At 40.2% G+C, this 23,980-nt stretch overlaps 2 protein-coding genes across 13 annotated transcripts in view; both read right to left on the bottom strand.

Moving 5' to 3' along the window:
• Positions 1–903: 903 nt before the first annotated feature.
• On the bottom strand, positions 904–9,045 carry SRP19 (signal recognition particle 19). The gene is made up of 5 exons (XM_027552594.1): positions 8,882–9,045; positions 8,146–8,221; positions 6,102–6,173; positions 5,899–6,010; positions 904–1,400 (listed from the first exon to the last, which is right to left on the bottom strand). The coding sequence occupies exons 1-5, from the start codon at positions 8,920–8,922 to the stop codon at positions 1,267–1,269; spliced, it is 435 nt and encodes a 144-aa protein (XP_027408395.1). The 5' UTR covers positions 8,923–9,045; the 3' UTR covers positions 904–1,266.
• Positions 9,046–12,431: 3,386 nt separating this feature from the next.
• The window catches only part of APC (APC, WNT signaling pathway regulator), a 134,834-nt gene continuing 123,285 nt past the window's right edge, over positions 12,432–23,980 (bottom strand). For 10 of the 12 annotated variants that reach the window (XM_027552602.1, XM_027552595.1, XM_027552596.1 and 7 more), the window contains one exon: positions 12,432–23,672. In XM_027552602.1, the coding sequence (XP_027408403.1) occupies positions 17,075–23,672 (6,598 nt within the window). In that variant the 3' untranslated portion in view covers positions 12,432–17,074. The remainder of the gene's footprint in view (positions 23,673–23,980) is intronic. The other 2 variants (XR_003512865.1, XM_027552599.1) reach the window with 2 other exon arrangements.

Genomic DNA, 23,980 nt, shown 5'->3' on the forward strand with positions numbered 1-23,980 from the left:
CACTAGGCCTCAGGAAGATGTGAATCACATCTTAGCTCCTTTCACCATCTGTACTTGTGTTTCTACTCCATACATAAAATTGAACTGGCCTGGCCTTGGCCACATCCTGCGGTCAGGGTGCAGTCCTGTGATTGACAGCTCTTCCAGAAGCACACTGAGTCAGAGAAGGCAGTCCCCCAGGAGATGCTCAGTAGACAAAAACAAAAGGCCAAAGAAGGAGTCTCTTAAGTTTTACACAAAGTCACCACTTTTAGAACAGTGCTTTGGAATAAAGTCAGAATTATCAATCCACTTTAGTTTCTTGGAAAAAAGTTTATCTCAAGGTGCTAAAGCATAGACAATTTTAGAACTCCAATCTACAGAATAAGCAAATCTAAAGCTTAAACTTCCACATGTCAACAAACTAGTAATTGATGAAACAACTCAATTACAAAGACTGATTAAAAGAATATGATCCACAGACTGCCTGTTCATAGACCTCCAAAAGGATTTAACCACTTTCTGGTTTTAGGTTCACACAATGGCACCCCACTCCAGTACTCTTGCTTGGAAAATCCCATGGACAGAGGAGCCTGGTAGGCTGCAGTCCATGGGGTCACTAAGAGTCGGACACGACTAGGCAACTTCACTTTCACTTTTCACTTTCATGCATTGGAGAAGGAAATGGCAACCCACTCCAGTGTTCTTGCCTGGAGAATCCCAGGGATGGGGGAGCCTAGTAGGCTACCGTCTATTGGGTCACACAGAGTTGGACACGACTGAAGTGACTTAGCATAGCATAGCATGAGCTTCCACTCCCCATTTTATTCCCTTTATCTCCTCTACTGGCATTAACCAGTTCATAAGCAAAAGCTACAAAAAGTTTCAAATTTTATTTCACTAAAATTAAAAAGATAAACAAAATGTGTATTTCAAATCTTATTAAACTCATTTATTTGAAACATGTTTACATAGAGGACAAACAGATACAGGATTTCAAGTAACTTATGGTAGAGCCCACTGTCCATTTAAGAATATGCTTCTTTCACAAAAACTGTATTAAGAGGCAAAAAAGAAAAATTTCTCTTATACTGCATAAGAGCTGGATGCAAACTTCTGATGTATCTTTATTTCATTATCAACTCTGATGTTGAAGCTGGGAGGCACAAATGTTCACAGCTCAGTTAAATGAAGCAAAGAAAAAGCTTCTGTTTCTCTCAGATACAAGTGAGAAGCCTCCATTCATGTCTCTTACAGTAGTATCACATCCTTGATTCTCAGACCAGATCATTTCTTCTTCTTTCCTTTCCCTTTCTTACTTCCCTCTCCTTGCTGAAGACTTTGGTCCCCACCTCCTGTTTTTTGTGTCCGTGTTTTCAGTTTAGGTATCATTTCTGCAGCATACAACATTACTGACTTACCTAGGAACCAGAAGTTAGGCTTAGTACATAAACTGAGAAACATGATGTAAAAGGTCATCATACTTGAAAATCATAAAGTTCATGAAGTCATCACCACATCAAGAAAATAAGAATTTAAAAAGAAAAAATTAAATAATTAGGAAGACAATGATTTGCAGAAGTGGGGACCTTTCCGGGAGAAAATGTATTAAGAACAATGCTGAAATTAAATTTAAATGAACAAAACAAAAATTTAGAACACTTTATTTGAAATAAAAATTTTTACCTTGATCCTAGTAATTGACTTGAAGATCAAAGAAAGTATCTAAACATAACAAGCTGGCAACAGAATCAGGCTGTTATTGTATCTTAAGCTAGGAAGCACAGGCTTCTTAATCTTCTAACAAAAACTCAATGTCATTAAGCTGTAAAAGATTTTTTTAAGGAATAAAATGCTAGAGATAATGCAACAGTCTTCCTCACCGCCTGCTTGCATTAGGGTAAGCAGGTGTTAAAACTTGGTGTTTTCTTCCAGTCCATTTCAAATATACACACATGGAGAAGGCAATGGCACCCCACTCCAGTCCTCTTGCCTGGAAAATCCCATGGATGGGGGAGCCTGGTAGGCTGCAGTCCATGGGGTGGCTAAGAGTCAGACACGACTGAGCGACTTCACTTTTACTTATCACTTTCATGCATTGGAGAAGGACACGGCAACCCACTCCAGTGTTCTTGCCTGGAGAAGCCCAGGAACAGGAGAGCCTGGTGGGCTGCCATCTATGGGGTCGCACAGAGTCGGACATGACTGAAGCGACTTAGCAGCAGCAGCATATACACACACGGAGCCAAAGCAAAAACAACACCCAGTTGTCAATGTGACTGGTGATGGAAGCAAGGTCCGATGCTGTAAAGAGCAATACTGCATAGGAGCCTGGAATGTTAGGTCCACGAATCAAGGCAAATTGGAAGTGGTCAAACAGGAGATGGCAAGAGTGAAGGTCAACATTCTAGGAATCAGCGAACTAAAATGGACTGGAATGGGTGAATTTAACTCAGATGACCATTATATCTATTACTGTGGGCAAGAATCCCTTAAAAGAAATGGAGTAGCCATCAGAGTCAACAAAAGAGTCCAAAATGCAGTACCTGGATGCAATCTCAAAAACAACAGAATGATCTCTATTCGTTTCCAAGGCAAACAATTCAGTATCACGGTAAGCCAAGTCTATGCCCCAAGTAATGCTGAAGAAGCTGAAGTTGAACGGTTCTATGAAGACCTACAAGACCTTTTAGAACTAAAACCCCAAAACGATGTCCTTTTCATTATAAGGGACTGGAATGCAAAAGTAGGAAGTCAAGAGACACCTGGAGTAACAGGCAAATTTGGCCTTGGAGTGCAGAATGAAGCAGGGCAAAGGCTAATAGAGTTCTGCCAAGAGAAAGCACTCGTCAGAGCAAACACCCTCTTCTCATGGACATCGCCAGATAGTCAACACTGAAATCAGGTTGATTATATTCTTTGCATCCAAAGATGGAGAAGCTCTATACAGTCAGCAAAAACAAGACCAGGAGGTGACTGTGGCTCAGATCCTTATTGCCAAATTCAGACTTAAGTTGAAGAAAGTAGGGAAAACCACTAGACCATTCAAGTATGACCTAAATCAAATCCCTAACGGTTATACAGTAGAAGTGAGAAACAGATATAAAGTACTAGATCTGATAGACAGAGTGCCTGATGAACTATGGACATAGGTTTGTGACACTGTACAGGAGACAGGGAACAAGACCATCCCCAAGAAAAAGAAATGCAAAAAAGCAGAATGGCTGTCTGAGGAGGCTTTACAAATAGCTATGAAAAGAAGACAAGCAAAAAGCAAAGGAGAAAAGGAAAGATATACTCATTTGAATGCAGAGTTCCAAAGAACAGCAAGGAGAGATAAGAAAGCCTTCTTCAGTGATCAATGCAAAGAAATAGAGGAAAACAATAGACTGGGCAAGACTAGAGATCTCAAGAAAATTAGAGATACCAAGGGAACATTTCATGCAAAGATGGGCACAACAAAGGACAGAGACAGTATGGACCTAACAGAAGCACAAGATATTAAGACGAGATGGCAAGAAAACACAGAAGAACTGTACAAAAAAGATCTTCACAATGCAGATAACCATGATGGTGTGATCACTGACCTAGAGCCAGACATCCTGGAATGTGAAGTCAAGTGGGCCTTAAGAAGCATCACTATGAACAAAGCTAGTGGATGTGATGGAATTCCAGTTGAGCTATTTCAAATCCTAGAAGATGATGCTGTGAAAGTGCTGCACTATGCATGCCTGCAAATTTGGAAAACTCAGCAGTGGCTGCAGGACTGGAAAAGGTCCCTTTTCATTCCAATCCCTAAGAAAGGTAATGCCAAAGAATGCTCAAACTACCACACAACTGCACTCATCTCACATGCTAGTAAAGTAATGCTCAAATTTTCTCCAAGCCAGGCTTCAGCAATACGTGAACTGTGAACTTCCAGATGTTTAAGCTGGTTTTAGAAAAGACAGAGGAACCAGAGATCAAATTGCCAATATCTGCTTGATCATTGAAAAGGCAAGAGGGTTCCAGAAAATCATCTATTTCTGCTTTATTGACTATGCCAGAGCCTTTGACTGTGTAGATCACAATAAACTGTGGAAAATTCTGAAAGAGATGGAAATAGCAGACCACCTGACCTGCTTCTTGAAAAACCTGTACGCAGGTCAGGAAGCAACAGTTAGAACTGGACATGGAACAACAGACTGGTTCCAAATAGGAAAAGGAGTATGTCAAGGCTGTATATTGTCACCCTGCTTATTTAACTTATATGCAGAGTACATCATGAGAAACACCTGGCTGGATGAAGCACAAGCTGGAATCAAGATTGCCGGGAGAAATATCAATAACCTCAGATATGCAGATGACGGCACCCTTATGGCAGAAAGTGAAGAAGAAATAAAGAGCCTCTTGATGAAAGTGAAAGAGGAGAGTGAAAAAGTTGGCTTAAAGCTCAACATTCAGAAAACAAAGATCATGGCATCCGGTCCCATCACTTCATGGCAAACATATGGAGAAACAGTGGCACACTTTATTTTTTGGGGCTCCAAAAATCACTGCTGATGGTTACTGCAGACATGAAATTAAAAGACGTTTACTCCTTAGGAGAAAAGTTATGACCAACCTAGAAAGCATATTAAAAAGCTGAGACGTTACTTTGTCAACAAAGACCTATCTAGTCATGGCTATGTTTTTTTCCAGTAGTCATGTATGGATGTGAAAGTTGGAGTATAAAGAAAGCTGAGCACCAAAGATTGATGCTTTTAACTTTTAACTATGGTGTTGGAGAAGACTCTTGAGAGCCCCTTGGACTGCAAGGAGATCCAACTAGTCCATCCTAAAGGAAATCAGTCCTGAATATTCATTGAAAGGACTGATGTTGAAACTGAAACTCCAAAACTTTGGCCACCTGATGCAAAGAGCTGACTCATTTGAAAAGACCTTGATGCTGGGAAAGATTGAAGGCAGGACAGAAGGGGACGACAGAGGATGAGATGGCTGGATGTCATCTCCTGTTCAATGGAGATGAGTTTGAGTAAACTCTGGGAGTTGGTGATAGACAGGGAGGCCTGGCGTGCTGTGGTCCATGGGGTCGCAAAGAGCAGATACGACTGAGCGACTGAACTGATACACACACACATATATATAAAATCAATAAATAACATTGCACCCATATCTATCAATAAATAGTAATAGTCTATATTTAAATTTACACCTTAGTAGCACCACACTGCATACTTCTTGCTTTTTTTCACTCAATACAGTTTTTTAGATTTATCAGTATTAGAAATTAGTAACAGATCCCAAGTGTTTCTACATGTGAAATAGCAATAATAGCTGACAATTTCATAATTTCTCATTCTTAACCTGGGAACAACAATGGACTTCCATAGGTTCATAAAATGTTCATTGAACAATTTTTTTTTTTTGGAGAAATGATTACTAGGTTTCATCAAATTCTCAAATGTCCTAACATAAAAGAAATTAAAAGCACTGTTTCTCTCTCTCCATCAGCAGTAGTCCTTTTTCTAAATTAATTCACAGAATGCAAATTACTTTTCTGACTTGTCAATATGTCAGTTTTAGAATATTTTTGGCAATGTAGAGGAATGCTGCTGCTGCTGCCAAGTCACTTCAGTCGTGTCCGACTCTGTGCGACCCCATAGACGGCAGCCCATCAGGCTCCCCCGTCCCTGGGATTCTCCAGGCAAGAACACTGGAGCGGGTTGCCACTTCCTTCTCCAGTGCATGAAAGTGAAAAGTCAAAGTGAAGTTGCTTAGTCATTCCCGAGTCTTAGCAACCCCGTGGACTGGAGCCTACCAGGTTCCTCCGTCTATGGGATTTTCCAGGCAAGAGTACTGGAGTGGGGTGCCATTGCCTTCTCCGATGTAGAGGAATAACCTATCCCAAAATTCATTCTTTCATTAAAAAAAGCTTACGTGATGGAAACTGTACAAGACAGAGGCTGCCATCTTCCTGTTTGAGCTGGACCCGGACTCTGCCCCTGTACTGAAGATCACGATTCCATTCTCTAGAGTACATTTTATTTTTCTTAACAGAAAGAAATAAAAACAAGATTTATGAAAGTTATCACATCAATGAAATGAGTATGGAAGTTAGTGAATGAAGAACTATATCATACCTCAAGAAATACATTAAGTCCAACTGCTGCACATACATCTTGAATCTCTGTAGCTGTAGGATTTTCAACAGCCTGAAAAGTTAATTAAAGATGAAAACAGTAAATAGCTCAGCTTTAAGTGGATACTGCTACACTGTTGCATAAATCATTTCAAACACTATGAATAAAACACATACCAAGACCCTTGGTTTCCTTTAAAAAAAAAAAAAACCAAAGAACCAACTAGGTACAGTTGTTTCAACTGTAATTTTTAAACTTGGGACTCACATATTCAGACTTTTGTGTCGATTTCCCTTCCATGAGAACATAAACTTCACAAGGTTAAGGACTGCTTTGTTCACCAATATATTCATCTGGCATAATGCTTGGAATATAGTAGTGTTCAATGAATATTGGTTAAACAACTATTACAGATACAACAACTTTAGAAAATTGTTTGGCAGAATCTATGGAAGTAAAATAAAATAAATGCATTCTTTATGGCCATGCAGTTCCACTGCAAGGTATATACCGCTCCCCCTCCCAAAATACAAAACAGACGATCTCAAGAAGCACTATTTATCACAGCCTCAAACTAGAAACAACCCAACTATCTGTCAATAGTAAAATGGACTGTGGTACATTCACACAATGCCGTACTACAGAGCAGTAGTTTTCAGCAAGGTAATCTTGCACCCTGACACTCATCAGTGCTTGGAGACATTTTTGATCATCACAACTAGGGTGGGGTAGGGCACTGGCTTCCAGTGGGTAGATGCCAAGGAAGCTGCTAAGCGATCCAGACAGCACCGGACAGCACTCACAACCATGAACTATCTGGCTCAAAATGTCAACAGTGCTGCTGTTGGGAAACCCTACAACAGAGAGATGAGATTTAACAAACTATATTCAAAAGTTCAGGTAAACCTCATAAGCTTAACATTCATTAAAATAAGACAGACATAAAAGCACATAGTGTGTGATGCCATTTAAATAAAACTAAAAAACAAGCAATAGTAATCTATGGTATTCGAAGTCAGGACAGTGGTCATCCTTTGTTATGACTATATGTGCAGGGGACACTGGTGGGTGGCGGGGACATACAGGAATCTTTCTGGGTGCTAGTAATGTTTTTTTTTTTATTGGATACTTGGTTAACCATGTGTACTCACTTCATGGAAATTAATCAAGAAAAACACTTAAGATTTATGCTTGTTTCTGTATGAAAGCTATCAATAAAGTTAAAAGTAATTCAATCATTCTCCAAATTATCTAAGAGCCTGCTACCAGAGGCCTCTGTCAAAGTGGCTTGATGTTAGGCATTTTTCTGAATTAGTGCTTTGGCATCTTCTCCTTTACACTGTAGCAGCAAAGCAGACTTCACATATTTAAGCAGCAAAATGGGAGATATTAAACAACTCAAAAATAATGTACTGCTTCAGGCCAAGTTCCTTAAATCCATTAGATTACAAAATGTAAATCAGCCTTAAAAAATAGGATATAACATTAATTGTGGAAATACAAAACTACAAAAATCCCTTCACTTGGCTCTAGGCTCTTTCTAAACTTAAGCCACTAGACCAACTAAGAACTTAGGTTTTTCTATTGAAACAGCACAAGGGAGAAATCATTTCTTTTAAGACTATAAACACCTACTTTAAAAAAGTGCTAATTTTAAAGTAATTTAATCCAAGTCAAAAGGATGATGATGATAAGGGGCCTAAAACTGTAAAATTCAACACATCTGAATTTTCTGCAAGTCTTATTTAAAATAAAAAACTCAACTACATTCTGGACATGATATTGTACAGTGCCATAATTTGGGTTTCCTTTATTAAGGAGAAGATTGTCATAACATTGGTTTAAAAAAAGAAAAAATGTGCAAACCCTACAACACCCCACCCCCAAACTGTTTCAAACAAAGGCTCATGAAGAATCACTTAAAAAGCAGCCTAGTCGTTGGCTGCTCGTTCTCCTCGGGCCTCAAACAATGCAGTAGAGTAAAAGAAGCCTTTGTGGCCTAACAGGACAACCTGCCCAGGTCGTCGTTGCAAAACACGCTTACCTTACTTATGGGGATTCGCCGTCCCTCCGCGATGGTCTTCTTGTTATTTAAATAAGCAGGATAAATACAAATGAACCTGCCACAGGAAAAGCCCAGCTGGTATCATTAGAGCAATATTTCCCCAAATTCATTCATTCTTTCACCATCATCAAGATTGCCGGTGCACCTATACAATTATTCAGTTCAGTTCAGTCGCTCAGTCGTGTCCGACTCTGCGACCCCATGGACCGCAGCACGCTAGGCTTCCCCGTCTATTACCAACTCCCGAAGCCTGCTCAAACTCATGTCCATCGAGTCGGTGATGCTCCCCTCTATTTAAAAACCGAACTTTAACTTATTACCTTAGATGAAAAAAAAATCACTTGCTAGACAAAGCTTTTTTTTAAAAAAAGAAAAGAAAACAGTACTGGAACTGTTCATTTACATACAACAGCCTGTCAAAAGCTTTGAGGGCGGGCTCTGCTCTCACACGCCAACGATCGAAAGAAGAGTTGTCACTTAACGACTCCTTTCCGTCACCCACGGAGCTCCCAATATCCTCTGTCTCAAGTACAGGTAAACATCGAGCTGCGTAAAGTTGGAATCTAGGGTCCTGCGAACAGCGGCCTCCGGGAGGTACAGACGCCCGAGAACAGGGCCACGGCCTAGCTCCCTCGGAGGAGCCTTCCTTAGGGTTGGGGAAGGAGGCGCAGAGCCGGCGGGCTTGCCCCAAGTCGCTTCCTCTTTCCGGACTCACCTGTCCTGGTCGGCCGGGGACCGCGCCGCGGCGCAAGCCATCTTCAACCCGGGTCCAGACAGCTTCCACGCCCAGAGAGCACCCGGGCTCGGTCTGCAGGTAAAAAAGCCGGCCGGAGACCTCTCAGAGGGCCCAGACTACCCCGTTTCCGGCGGAAGTCCCGCCCATTGGAACGTCTGCTTGTCTGGGCTCTCTGGTTCCTGATGTGGCGTTGAAATCTTTCCTCTCGCGAGAGGGTACACGAACGTGACTAATTCCTTCCTGGCTGTGAGCTCGCAGAAACCAGCCTTTGGAACGCTTGCGCCGTCGCTACCATTGGCTTACGCTTTCACGCCCCGCCCCCGCCCCTTTTTTTAGCTACTTTCGGGTTGAGTGTGGATGATGCATATTTAGAGTACGGCTCAACACCGTGGGTTATCAGTTGTTAGAGTAGGCAAGGAAATGCCCTGTTTGTTTAATCTTTAACCGCTCCTGGGCCCTGCAGCTTGCTTTCAACTTGGCAAAAATGGATTTTTATAGTGGTGGAACTAGCAAAATTACTGGCACTGTTTCAGTGTTCTGTGTAAATGTTAGGAATTCGACTATACACTTTTCAGAATCTCTCCCTAAAATTAAACTCAGTGGTAAAAAAATCTCCTTGCACATGGCTTGGATCCGTGGGTTAGGATGATTGATCCCCAGGAGTAGGAAATAGCAACCCACTTCAGTATTCTTCAAGACTTCCCTGGTGGCTCAGACCCGTAAAGTGTCTGTCTAAAATCCGGGAGACCCGGGTTCGTTCCCGGGTCGGGAAGATCCGCTGAAAAAGCAAAAGGCAATCCATTCCAGTACTATATTGCCTGGAAAGTCCCATGGACAGAGGAGGTCGCAAAGAGTCGGACACGACTGAGCGACTCCAGTATTCTTCAGATCTTTTTGGTGTGGGAGGGTGGACTGTAAGTAAAATTTCTTTTAGTGAAACTGTTTCACTACAAATCCTTTAAGGCATTTGAACACAAGCAGTTCTGCTTTGGTACTCTGAGGGGAAGTGTTACACTAAATCCCAAAGTGGAGGACAAGTGTTCTTCCCACTTCTATAGGGACAGAGTGCAGCTTTTGGACACCAAGAACTGACAAGATGGCACCCGCCACCAAGCTTCTGGCTGGTGTCTAATGGAGAGCAGTGTTTTGGTAGATCCGGTTGGTTTATAAAGAGTAAGGCGAGAACGTTCAATGAACTTGGACTCAAGATGGAAAAGACTCAGTATTAAAAGGGCTGTGGAAAAAAAAAGACACACAGCTGGGTTTATGCTAGTAAAATTGCTTTATTTCAAGGATTAAAAACAAAACCCTAAGAACACCAGGCAGGAAATAAGTTTTCTATAGGGGAAACAGAACTCAGCCTGATATCTGAACTATTTAGCCACAGTAAACATTAGAGTTTTGCAGAAAATGAATTGTGACTGAAGTTGTGAATCAAATTATCCTTTGTGTGAGGGCAAAAGAAAAACAATTTTAAGCAAGCAAGGGTTGAGAAAGTATATTTCCAACCTAGCTTTTCTGGAAAACAAACAAACACTATTTAAGGACATATTCCAGCCAAACCAAATTATATTAACATAAAGAAGAAAGTATTTCCGCTATGCAATATACAGGAAACAGTGAACACTTACATGTAATATAAGTAAATTCAAATAATTTAATAATTTATATAAAGTGATGGTGAAGATAACTGCGATTGTTAAAAAGATTCTGAAAATTAAGTGAATACATTATTACTGAACAAAGATTTTATAAAGAACTTAGATTTCAACTGAGATAGTGTATGTCTCTATTTCTAAAACCATTGCCTGTCGCATCAGCAGGGTTTTCATAGGACCCTGGCTTCCTGCCATTTTTTCTGTCCTGTCTCTCCTCTTGTGCTCACATCTCTGCTCCTCAACCCCCCATTCCTGGGTACCCCCTGAACCCTGAGTTCTTGCCTCTCTTAAGCACACCTATGTGATTTTCTCTAATCCTCCTCCCACTAAACTCCAGGCTTGGCTTTACTGATCCCAAACCCATCAAGGTCCTCAGCTAAAGAAAAGGACTTTTCAAGAATTTAATCTTAGCAAGAGTCACCCTTTCTGGAAGGAGTGATTTTAAGTAAGAAGTTGTGGTTTCAAGTAATAACCGTCCTTTGGTTGTGTGTAGACTATCATCTGTGAAACACTGACCCTGTCACTAGCTGCACAGTTTTTATCAATCTCTTTGTGTTTGTAATATTGTTTCATACACCTGATGCTTTATCATTTGATGTTCAAATACAGTCATAACTGTTGTTCATTCTCTTTTCATTGTTTGATGCCTTTCATCCAGAATTATACTTTGACATAAATTTACCTATACTCTTTCTTTGCATTTGCCTGTGTGTAGTTGAGCTTTTAGTTTTGTCCAGTCTGGATCATTTTAGGTGTATCTTTTACTAATGGCATATAGGTAAAGGATTTTTTTTTTAACTTGACTCCAACTTTACCATATGTGCTTAATCCACTCATTATTTATTACTGTCATTTTATGCTTTTTTGTGGCTAATTCTCCCTCTCCCCTTTTCCCTATTCTTTGATATCCTGTTCAAGTGTTCTTGTATTCATATTTATTTTGACTAATGACTTGGATGGAAAGCTTCCTTTTTAACATTGGTGTTAGCACTAAATAGAAAAGTTGAACTTGTATTTTTCCAAGTTAAAAGTAAAATAGTATCTTTTGACACTGGCTACTTAAAAGAGGAGAAATTTAGCATGCTTTTATGTCTTCTCTCCCTCATTTCCCAGTTTGGCGTGGAATAATGTGGAATTTAAGCATTTCATCTTTTCAGTTCTGAGTTACGTGCACATTCCCATTGAGATTCATTATCAGATTAATCACAATTACTTACACGTTTATTTAGTTTAAAGGTTTTATGCTCAAACTGTTTCCTTAATACGTTCCCATTTAATTGCTCAGGCAGCAGGAGCACTATGGTAGGAGGTACGTCATGGATTCTGGTTTCCCAATGGTGCCTTTGAAACGCCCCTTGTAGGTTTGGAGAATTCATGTCCTAGGCATCCAGCTTCCTCAATGGAGAAACCAAACCACTGAGCTTTCCCTGGCTCTACAGGCATATGACAACAGCTTCTGCCAAGTGTCCATTCAGCAAGACTGCAGTCCAGAATTGAGCGGTGTGATGAGGCAAGTGCTGAATATATTCTTAATTTATGGGGAGGGTGGTGTCAGAGGGCTCCAGAGTTGACAGGTAACAACCGGGTCTTTTTGAAGCAGCCTCACAGTATGGTTTGGGTATTGTTTCTGTGGTGGTTTCCAAGCCTGATTTTCTGGCCCTCATACAACTCCTGTGAGCTATCTGATTCCTTAAATGAGTGTCTCCTCTTTTAGAGAAAGTCTTATTGTTAACAACTGTAACAAGAATCCTGAATAATACAAGTGTTTCAGATAAATTAAGTGCTAGTTTGGCAAGTTTCAGAATTTGTAGGTAATATTTCCATTTGCTTCCAAATGGTATATATATTGTCCTACTGCTTTTTTTTGGGGGGGGGGGCATTCAGTATTTCAGAGAAATCTGATGCCAATCTATTTTTTTTCTTTGTAGGCAGCCTATTCCTCTTTCCCCACAGATGATTTCAAGAAAGATTTAAAGATTTAAAGAAAGAAAGCTTTATATTAAAAAAAAAAAAAACTCACTAAACTGTCTAAATAGTTTTCTGTTTGAAGTTACTTCAGGAACAAAGTGGGTTTGAAACTTCACAAATGTTCCAAACACAAGGAAAAGTAGAACTAGCCCCCAGAATCAGCAAGAACTGTGGTAAGGCCAGGAGCTAGCCATTCTCGTATGTCTCGCACTTGCTTTCTATGCCTCCCTCTCATACCTGTTCCTTCTCTCTCTAGCGACCGACTTTCCCTTATTTTAGCTTCATGATGCCAATCAGAGCACCTTCAGTCTTAACTCTACAAGATCTTTCAGTTCTAGCACTCCATCTCCAACTAGAAATTTCATGACTTTTTTATTTAAAATTGACCTAATCTTTTTTTTTTTTTTTAAGACAAGCCATACAAGTCTTTGGTAACTAGTCTCCTCTAGGTCAGGTACCCCCTCTGGTGGAAACAGCCATGGCCGGGGCTAACGCTGAGTGAGTACAAGGTTCAGTGATCAACAGTGAGACTAATGTCAGGATTCCAGAAGGTTGTGTGGTGAGGCAGGTAATGTCTGCAACAAGAGCTATTAACAATAGCTAATTTTTACAACATTCACTAATGTTGCTTTATATTCAGTGGTCACCTTCACTAGCAAAAGGTTGAGTACTTTTAATTAAAAAAAAAGGAACAATCTCATAATGTCAAGAAAATAAGCAAATAGTCACAATTGTAGAGAGTTATCCTGAATATCAGAAGTGTATTTAGCACCGAGAACAATATTATACACACACAAAACATACAGGTTGAAAGAAGGATCGATGGTCTAACAAAAACCAGAATATAGTTTTATAGACCACAGAAGAGAGGAGAAGGGCAGAAAAAAGACCTGGAGTTTGTAGGAGTCAAAGTCCTAGGTTTCAACACTATGAAGTAGTATTTGAAAGTCAGCATTAATATGAAGGAATTAGAAACTAAAATATAATTTATATACTCCATTTCAATCCTTGTGACTCTTGAAAAATTATTTTTGTTTGGTTAAGTGTGAATGATATGACTACTCAAGTATTCTTCTGCTCTTGGCAATTTTCTTTTTGCATTTCTGGCACTCAGTTTTTTTCTATTTAGATACAAGGAAACATGTATTCATGTTTCACAGAATACATGAATACATTTCACAGAAACAAGTTTTCTGTGAAAACATGAATTCAGAAACAGTGCAACTGGCTTCCATCTTCAGCAAGACTCATCCCTTCAGTTCATTAACCTTGTGAGAACAATCCATAGTTTATGGGGAAAAAAGTTTTTTGACTCTTCTTACAATGAAGTTGGATTCTTTGGGGCTTATTTTTTATTTCATTATTTCCCTCTCATTAACTTTGCTGTCAGTGCAAAGAAACTTGTAAAGTTTATTCTCAAATACCGCATTTGCCATTGTTTGTATACCAACTGCGCACATTTTCTTTCATCTGAAGTCCATTTTCCCTCTCTTCAAAGTTCTCTTTGCCCTGTTCTTGGTGTGTCTCTTTTGATATTATTGCAAATCCAAATTAGGTATTTGCTGAAATTTTGCCTTTTTGATAACTGTTCCAAAGGGAACATGAGTCAATCCCTCAGATACAGAATTACCTGTTCATTCATGTCTGGTAAACTTGTGGGCTATTGGGAGTTGAGATGGGCTGTGTCAGATTGTAACTCAATAACATCTTTTCATGCCTAAAGGAGAGGGCAGCTTGGTGTACTTTCTCAAATGCTGAGTCCAGTGGTTGAGAAGAATAGCTGGAACTGAAGGCAGTCCCTCGAGGAGCTTTACTGCAGTCACGCATGGCAGTAACTCTGAGTGGTCCCAGACCAGCAGCATCAGCATCGCCTGCTAGTTCCCAGGCCTGACTCAGAATCAGGAAGGATGGGGATGTGTTTTAACAAACATTTTTGGTGATCTGCATGCACTCAAGTTCGAAAACCACTGCCTCGGTTCTGTCTGCTGCAGTCCAAAGGTAACAGGGCACTACCCTACTTAACAGGAGTTGCAACTCAACTAACCCCCAATGTTGGCTCAGTGTGCCATTTGTAACATACAAGTGTAAACTGGGGACTATTTGGGTTATCAGTTATGGGAGCACTCCCTGAACTTCTAAAATTAGAACTGAGATTTTCTCCTTTACTAATTCAGAGCCATTGTCTCTAACTAGAGGGTCTCATACAGAACCTTTTCCTCAATGGGCAATATATACTGTACCTTCTCCCAGCAGGCACTGCTTACTGGAATTCCTGAGTTTCCTGGGATATGGAGGGCATCCTTTTTTCATTTTCAGCACTGTTTTTTTTTTCCCTTCCTTGAGAAAGGCAATTTTATTCTAATTGACTTATATCCCATTTTTTTCTATAAAAGTATTTGAAGTGGTTTATAAAAATTGTCATGCAATAGTAACTAAAAAAAAAAAAAAAAAATAGAAAATCAGGACTAAACAGGAAAGAAATATAACCTCTATTCATATATCCCTGCTGGATAAGGCATCCTTTGAGAAAAACAGAATAGTCTTACGACTTACCAATGATTTCACTCAGATAAAACTTGATCAAAGTTTAAATGTAGGTATATTCCAAAGGTGAGCAGTAGAAAGAGTATGGGCTTTGGAGTCAGGCCTTTCTTCAAATCACAGCACTTATTTACTGGCATTTTAGTAAATGACTTAAAAAAAAAAAGTCCCTACCTGTAAATAATAAACACAGGTAAGTGGTAGATAACTAACTCTATGATGTGATTTCAAAGACAGCAGGTAGATATGCTTACTCCTCACCACCTTTCCCCAGTGTCCTGCCATATTTAAATATCTTTTCCCTTCCCCAAATGCAGAGTGCATGAATTTATCATTAAAAAATAAAATTTCATTTATTCAACAAATACGTGAACATTTATCATCATCCTTACTCTCTGATCATTTAGAACAAATTCTGGAAAGATATATTAGCTTTTTAAATAAATCTTATCAGTCTACCTTCCTTCATGAAGGAGGATCCTCTCCTTGCTGTGTGAGGAAGGGGGCATTTGAACACACACCCCACAACCCTACTCATCAAAAACAAAGTTTTCATTAACAGGCAGTGGTTTCTTAAGAGTCTCTTGAATGTCTTAACATTTTCTGAACATAGCAAGGTACTGATTGTATTTGGCTGCTGAAATTTTGCTGTAACACAAAAGGTGATGAAAGGTGTTCATTTCAGACCCAGGAGCAACAGGAGGGACAAGACAGTGACATTCCAAGACGGGCTTGGAAGAGACTACTTCTACCTCAGAAGAATTAATTTCTCAAGGACAGAATTCTATTAAGAAAAAAGAAATGTTCTTTGTGGGCCTATTGTGTTCAATGCCCATATGCAAGGCAGTTCACATTGCTATTATATGAATTTAAAAAATCAACTCCAGCGGAGTAAGAAAAAAAAGTAAACAGAAAAATACTAAACAGGAAGTCCTAATCACACATTCAAAAAATTTTCAGGAACGGTTAAGTGCCAATGCATGGAATGGTTAAATGCCAACAATCAGCTTCAATTGTTTTTTATTACAGTAAGAGGAAGTTTACTCTTAAATGCATAGAATTTGAAGAAAAAATTTATATAAGCTTTTAAAAGAGGCCCTTTTTGACAGTTATTAATACAAATGTGAAATAAGACCCTTCAAACAAATATTTCAGTAACAGTTTACATACAGCAATAATTTATTCTGAAATGTTCATTTAGTTTCTGTTGAGACACGATTCATGTCTCAATAATAAAAGAGCAGCCATCTCACCTCAAATACCAGAATATACAACAAGTTACAGCATAGCAAAAATTCTACCTACTTTCAGATGTTCAGGTAAAATAGTATCATTCAATGTTTTACAGTTACACAGATTTTTTTGTTTTGCGCACAAAATAGTGTAAGTTGTTACACTATAGCTATCTATATGCACATCATGTGACCACAGAACTGTTAATCATTACTTCTGAAATTGAACCATCATTTTCATTCATGCAGTAAAGCAAAGCAGGCTGGGTAAACTTGTTCATTGGGAACCATATTACTGTGAATTTCACAGCCACATGATTAATAATGATGTTAGATGGACTCTCAAAGACTAGAACAGAATGTTTTTTTGCATAAATACCAATTTCTCCCTGATGTAAGTTTAGTCAGTTTATTATCTAGAAATGATTGATAACAGCAATATATCATATCTTCTATCTGTAGTGTTATTTTAAGACAAGCAATAATTAAAGGATGCTGGGATGGGATGCTACTTAAATACATGAAAAACATACTGTACAAATATACTTGGCTTTACCATTTTCTTCCTAACTATCAAGAGTGCCTCCCAAAATATGACCAGTGAAGACGAAGTATACTATCAAATATGGCTTCCAGAACAAAAACCCTCTAACAAGAATCAAACCTATTTACAAAATTTTTCAGTCTTTTACAGTTTCACTTGAAACAAAATTTCTACATAGCAGTTGTAAAGAACACGTATCACATTCTCGGTTTTATCCTTCCAGCTCTTTTCACACAGATGTCACAAGGTAAGACCCAGAATGGCGTTTAGGACTTTGAGTCCCGCTGGGTTCTGTGCTGTCGGGTTTTGAGTCGCGTTTCTTTGTGTTGTTGCTCACTGGCGTTGGGATCTGAGACGGTCGGGCTGAAGTGCCATCTGTGCTGCTCTTCCTTGGGCTTGGGTTGTAATTAAAAGGACTCACCCTGGCGGCGACAGTCCCACTTGGTGAACTGTGCTTGCTTGAGCTGCTAGAACTAAACGGGGTACGCTCGGCTATAGAACTTTCACTAGTCTCGGATGCAGGGACAGGGTTATTACTGTGTCCCGGTTTTGTCTCAGTTCCTTTTTGGTCTGGAGGATCTACCTGAATAAAGGAATTCAGGCGGTTTTCCAGACCCATGGTGCGTGTAGGGGCACTACCATTGCTCACATTTTGTTTTCCCTGATTATCTTTTGAATCTTTAGGGTTCGGGTTTCCCTTTTCTGAAACAGTGTCAATCACGGGGGGAGTATTTCCTGTTGGAGATCTTCCAGATCTAGGGTTGTTAATGGGGCAATCCTCAATTCTCACCCAAACATCCTCTGTTTTAGAAACAGCAGGTGCCATTTGATAAATCAGAGTCTTTGATTCAGCACCATTTGCAGCACCTGAAGAAGTGGTCTGAGAAGTACTATTTGTGGGAGAAATTTCACTTTCTTTTATTTTTCTCCATGTTCCTTTTGTGGATACCTGGTTTTCTTTAGTTTGTTTGCTTCCTGAAATAGAGTTCACTTGTTTTTCGTCCTCACTTTTTGCCTTTTCACTAGATTCTGATGAAGCAGAAAGAATTGAGGATGAACTTCCAGTTCTTCTCCAAGTGCTTACTCGAGGAAGTGATGATGAGTGTTTGCTGTGCTCACGTTTCCAGGTCCCTGACCTATTGATGGGAAGTCTGGAAGGACTTTCGGAATGAGAGCGTGCTATATCATGGCGCTTTACTGGTCTTCCATCATTATACTCTATGGTGGGACTGAGGTTAGGTGGGAGTTTTCGCCATCCACCAGACTGAACAGACGAATGTGTAGATAGAGACATATCAGGAAGGGAAGGACTTAAAACTGGAGTATGAGCCTGGGACCGTGTGGGAGAATCGGGTCTGGAAGATGGAGAAAGAGATTCAAATGAAGCAGATTCCTCCAGTTTTCTCCTTAGGGTTGGGCTTGGAGCTTCTTTGATGAAAGTTGATTGGCGTACTAATACAGGTCTCTCTGACCTATCGGATTCACTTCCACTTGACTTTGTTGAAGACATTCTAGAAAGTTCTACTTTTTTATTGGATCCATTACTATTACTCATTTGATTTAGCCCTTTGGAGGCAGATTCACTTCTTGGGATACCACTGCCATTCTTGGATAAGCCTGTTTGTTTGGTGAGGTTCTGCTGGCTCATCTGTCTGCCAGGAGATGTGTAAGACATTTTCCCAGAACCTGAGGACTTAGTGGAAGCAGTACTAGGGGATGACGTCCTTGGTAGTTGAGATAATTTGTTAGGGGGACTTATTCCATTTCTACCAGGAGAGATTGAGTTTCGCCCTGGAGACTGCATTGGTCTACTTAATGGTTGCTGGGCAGGTCTTGAAGGAGTGGAATCTCTAGATCCTGATCTAGAAGGTCCTTTGTTTGATCCTGCTGTCTGGGATGCCTGCCTTGTAACAGGGCTTAATTCTGACTTCACTGATGGCTTGGTTCCTCTGGGAGAGGTGGTAGCCGGCTGACCTTCACTAGGGCTTTTGGAGGCTGGAGTCTTGAGGGGCGGGCCTTTTTTAGAAACTGGGCTTGTACTTGAAGAGCTATTCCGAACTCCTGGAATATGAATCATTGTCCTACCTCGAGAGATTGAAGGCATGTTTGTTTGAAGGGGTTGTTTCATTTGGCTCGAAATTTCCGAATTAGATCGAACTTTTCCAGTAATCAAACTTTTATAAACCTTTTTGCCTCCTTTTATTCCTTTATTTTCAGATTCTATTTTTTTAGTTTCCAATGTACTTTTCTCCCCAGGTTTTAGAATTCGTGGACCTTTATTACTCGTAAAGGGTTTTTCTTCTTGATCAGGTGTAAGGTGAAATGGTGATCCCAGAGAGATACCCGATTTCAATGAAAGGATAGAATCTGAATCAGATGAAGCTTGTCGAGATAAACATGCAGCGGCAGCAGCTTGATGTAAACTACTTACTATGGAATTTGCACCTTCCTGAATAGCTTTCCAATCAAAATTTTCTGAATCTGGGGATAAACCATGTTCTGAATCTGGTCTCTGTATATCTTTCAAATCGAGTGTCAAATCTTCTGCTAATATGCCACCCATATTTCTGGGACTATGCTTTTCATTATCGGGCTTGAGCCTTGAAGGCTTTTTCTTTTTTGGCATTGCAGAACTTATACATTCCTGCAGCAGGTCATCTTCAGAATCAATACTAAGAGAACTGAGAGAACTGTTTCTTGAGAAACAAACAGGGGTGTCTTCCACGTGAAACGATTTAGGAGCATAACCTGAGGCCTGGGGTTTACCTGGTTCTCCCTGTGAGGCAGGGGGCTCTGTCTCTTTGACAGGTTCATTTTCCTTGTTGTTGTTGTTTTCTTGATCAATGTCACTAAGAGAGCTTAGAGAGGAATTTCGAGAAAAGCAAACTGGAGTATTTTCAATAGCGAAATTCTGTAATTTCTCATCTGTTGCTGCCCCTCTGTCTGGTATATCTTTGGAAGACTGGGGAAAAGTGGACTGCTTCTGCAGCACGGGTTTAGACTGACCTCTATTTATTGGCTGCTTTGTAACAGCTGGTGTCTTACTAGCTGATTGTTGGTTTGAGGTTAGTTCTGTGTGGTTGGTCACTTTAGCTTCTGATTCTTTATTTTCCTTCCCCTTTCTTAATTCAGCCTTTTCCCTGGAAAGGTCAACATCATCATCATCAAAATCTAGAGAACTCAAAGAGTCATTTCGTGAAAAACAGTATGGAGTGCCTTCAATGGGCGTGTAATGATGGGGTGAATCAAAAGTAAAACTTCCTCTGACTCTGTCTTCATTATTTGGCAGTTTATCATTGAAGTCCTTGGAATTATTTTTCAAGTGCTGTTTCTTTGAGTCTTTGTTTTCTGAGAAATTTCTTTCTGCATTTAGATTATTTTTTGAGTCTGTATTTTTTCTTACACGTGTCCTGTATTCAGTATTTTGTGGTATAGGTTTTACTGGTGAAGTAGGTTTCTTCGTCTTACCATCTAATTGATTTTTGTTAGTTCCAGATGAAGACATAGATGCTTGCTGGACCTGGTCCATAATCTTTTTCACACGGAAAGGCTTGTGACTTTTTCCTTTGGGCATGGCAGAATTAATGCATTCTGCAAGAATATCACCTTCTTCTGTTTTGCTGTCATCCAGCTCAGGCACAGTGACAGATGAGGCTTTCCCTCGTTGAGCCTCATCTGTACTTCTGCCTTCAGTAGGAATGGTATCTCGTTTTTCAAATTCACTTGACTGTGCCCCTGCTCTAACCCCTTCTCCAGCAGCTAACTCATTTGGAGGGGATTCTATCGTTAGATCACTCAGAGATGTAGCTGTGGAAAAGTTTATAGGTGTCCCTTCTACACAATACACCCGTGGCATATCATCTCCTGGTGTAAAACTAACATGCTTTTGTGCCTGTAACCTGTTTTGCGATGGCAGAAGTTTGTATACAGGGAGCTGACTTGGTTTCCTTGCCACAGGTGGAGGTAATTTTGAAGTAGTCTGGGCTGGTTTTTTGGCTTTGCGTGAAGATTTTGTTGGCATGGCAGAAATTATACACTCTTCTAGTATTTCAATATCATCATCATCTGACTCATCTAAAAGATCTTTTTCAGAATCAGTGGGTTTTTCTGCCTCTTTTTCCTGGTTTTCATTTGATTCTTCAGGCTGCTCACTTTCTGTTTCATTCCCGTTGTCATTTTCCTGAACTGGAGGCATTATTCTTAGTTCCACATCTTTCTGAATAAATGGCTCATCAAGGCTCAGAGCGCTCAGGCTAGATGAACAAGAAAATCCATCAGGAGTACTCTCTGTGGCAAAATGTAACAGAGTATCAGCCTCTGGAAGAACCTGGACCCTTTGTACTGCAGCATTTACAGCAGCTTGCTTGGGTCCACTTTCTCTCTTTTCAGCACTAGGTGCTTTATTTTTAGGTACTTCCTGCTTCGTTTGAACTGTCTGAGGAGGAGGCGGAGGCGGTGGCGGAGGGGTTTTGCTTCTGCTTGGTGGCATGGTTTGTCCAGGGCTATCTGGGAGGTCACTGGGGCTTATGATGCCACTTACCATTCCACTGCAGGGTTCACTCTGAACAGAGCTGGCAATCGAGCGACTCTCAAAACTGTCGAGTGAACTGACTGAAGTACATCTGCTAAACATGAGTGGGGTCTCCTGAACGTAGTGCTCTGGTGGACTTTTGGGTGTCTGAGCACCGCTCTTGGAAGGAGATTTGGCCCCTGAAGAAAATTCAACAGCTTTGTGCCTGGCTGACTCTGAAGACAGACCAGAAGCCTGGAGTCTGCTGGATTTGGTTCTAATGTGCTGTGACCCTGCTGGAACTTTACTCACAGAATCTTCATTTGACCTAGGTCCGCTGTTGTCCTTGATTTCAGCTATTTGCAGAGTGTTAGCAGACTCTGCTTCTTGTGTTGTCTGATCACACCCTACTTCATCTTCAGCAGATGACAGAGATGATAATGAACTGCATCTTGAAAAACATATTGGGGTATCTTCTACACAGTAAGTCTGTATTGTTTCTTGGTTGATAGAGGGGACTTTGCAAGAGGAAGAGGTGGCTTTTGGGGTCTGACCACTTCTGCTCTGTGCTGAGCTTGGATGCAGCTGATTCTGCCTCTTGGCATTAGATGAAGTTGTGGATGTATTCTCGCTGCTTGAAGAGATGTGTTCAGTTTTTGTGCTCTGTCCAGATGAATTCTTTGAGAATGAAAATGCTGGTTTCTGTGAAGAAGGAATGTCTGTGGTGTATTTTAAACTATAATCAATAGGCTGATCCACGTGATGTTTTTCTTCACTGTATTTTATGCTATAATTGGTTGGCCTCTCTTCTTCCTCATGCTGCCCTTCCTCAGAGTAACGTTCGCTATAGTTGGTTGGTTTATCGTCTTCATAGTCATCTTCTTGACACAAAGACTGGTTCACATTTTGACTAATTCCATGATTAGAGCCTACTCGATTTGTTTCAGATCCATTGGCTGCTCTTGACCTGTATGGGGAAACACATTCTTGCTGCCCAAAGTGTGGTTGGAACTTGAGGTGTTTATCATCAGTGCTCTCAGGATACACGGGATAAGCTGTGCTTTGACTCCTTGATTGTCTCTGCTCATTCGGTTTTATTTCATCTTCTAGTATATGTTTGGGTCTTGCCCATCTTTCATTCTGTGAAGGGCTCTGCCTCCCAGAGTTCAACTGTTCATCGGAATATTTGAGACTGTAATTTATTGGTGTATCTAGTTCTCCATCATTATCATCCATATGATTTGCACTATGTATTTTATGGGCTAGGTCAGCTGGATACTGACCATAGCTGCAAAATTTACTTTCATCATCTTCAGAATAGGATTCAATTGAAGGTTTCATCTGACCTCTTTTACCATAACCATCACTACTGCTGACACTATTTAAACTATCATTTGAAGATCTCTTATATTCTACTTTGGCATATGGTATTGGACATGTTCTGTTTGAGTTTTCTGACTTGGTAAAGTTGTACGTGTTTGCATGTGTGTGGGTGGTAGAGCTTCTTCTTAGTGCATTCCTCTCATCTGTCCCACAGTGTAGTTCTGTGGTAGACCCAGAACTTCTGTCTTCCTGAGAGGTATGAATAGCTGATACTTCTTCCATGACTTTGGCAATCTGGGCTGCAGTGGTAGAAATCTGCAAACCTCGCTTTGAAGAGGTTCCTGGGTTTTCTGTTGCTGGGTGATAGTTGCCTAGGCTAATACCTCGTTCTCTCTCCAGACTTCTATCTTTCTCAGAACGAGAGCTATCTAAACTTCCCCTTGATGAAGAAGAGCTGGGCAATACTGTAGTGTTTAAGTACGGTGATAGGACAGTCATGTTTCCAGTATTAAAATTGTCTGACCTGTTATCATCATGTCGATTGGTGTCAAAAACATAGTCACCATAGAGATTTTGCTTGTGTCTCTGCTTGCTACGATGAGATGCCTTGGGACTTAAATTGTCAATATTGTCAAAAGTTTCTGATAAATGCTGAGCATCTAATTCTGCTTCCAGGGCCTTTTGTTTCCTGACATGTAGAGAAGGCAAACTTGAACCAGGAGACATGATATTGGCATCTTTATACTTTGCAGGTCTATTTGCCATGAGATTCCTTAAAGCTGCAGCACTTCCCATAGCAATCATCTTGTGCTTTGAATGAATGAGGTTCTTGAGCATGCTGACTGCTCCCATGTCCCACAATGCTTCCTGGTCTTTAGGGTTTCTTGCTGAGAGATTCCACAAGGTTCCGCATGCATTGCTGACTATTGTCAAACTGTGAGATTTCAAGTGTTGTAATAAGGTCTGTAAGCAATTATTCTCTCTTAGGATTTGCCTGAAATAAAAACAAGATATTACAAAAGTAAGGTAAAAATCTGTTTGCAGTGACAAATAAAAGGAAAGAGAACAAATTTAAATCTAAAGGTAACCGCTAAAACTGGTAACAACAGGCATAATAAAACTACACCGAATTATATTATAAATTTCAAGCACTGCCCATCTCCTTTTGTTCTACCTTAGTTCATTTAATGTTTCTTGTTTTATAGGACTCATCTGTCAGACTAAAAGGTAAAAATGTTCAGTTTCATCAATTCTGCATTTCCTATTCTGACCTAACAGCTTTAAAGATTTTTCTTGAGCAAA

The sequence above is a fragment of the Bos indicus x Bos taurus genome, chromosome 10 (assembly GCF_003369695.1).
Source record: "Bos indicus x Bos taurus breed Angus x Brahman F1 hybrid chromosome 10, Bos_hybrid_MaternalHap_v2.0, whole genome shotgun sequence".
In the NCBI taxonomy this organism is placed as follows: Eukaryota; Metazoa; Chordata; class Mammalia; order Artiodactyla; family Bovidae; genus Bos; species Bos indicus x Bos taurus.

Excerpts from the sequence above, each read along its gene's own strand:
- SRP19 (XM_027552594.1), bottom strand. The coding sequence starts at position 8,922 with ATGGCTTGCGCCGCGGCGCGGTCCCCGGCCGACCAGGACAG. Across the intron at positions 6,011-6,101 it reads GACTTAATGTATTTCTTGAG|AAAAATAAAATGTACTCTAG; the intron begins GTATGATATAGT and ends CTTTCTGTTAAG. Across the intron at positions 1,401-5,898 it reads TCTTGTACAGTTTCCATCAC|GTAAGTCAGTAATGTTGTAT; the intron begins GTAAGCTTTTTT and ends TCTGGTTCCTAG.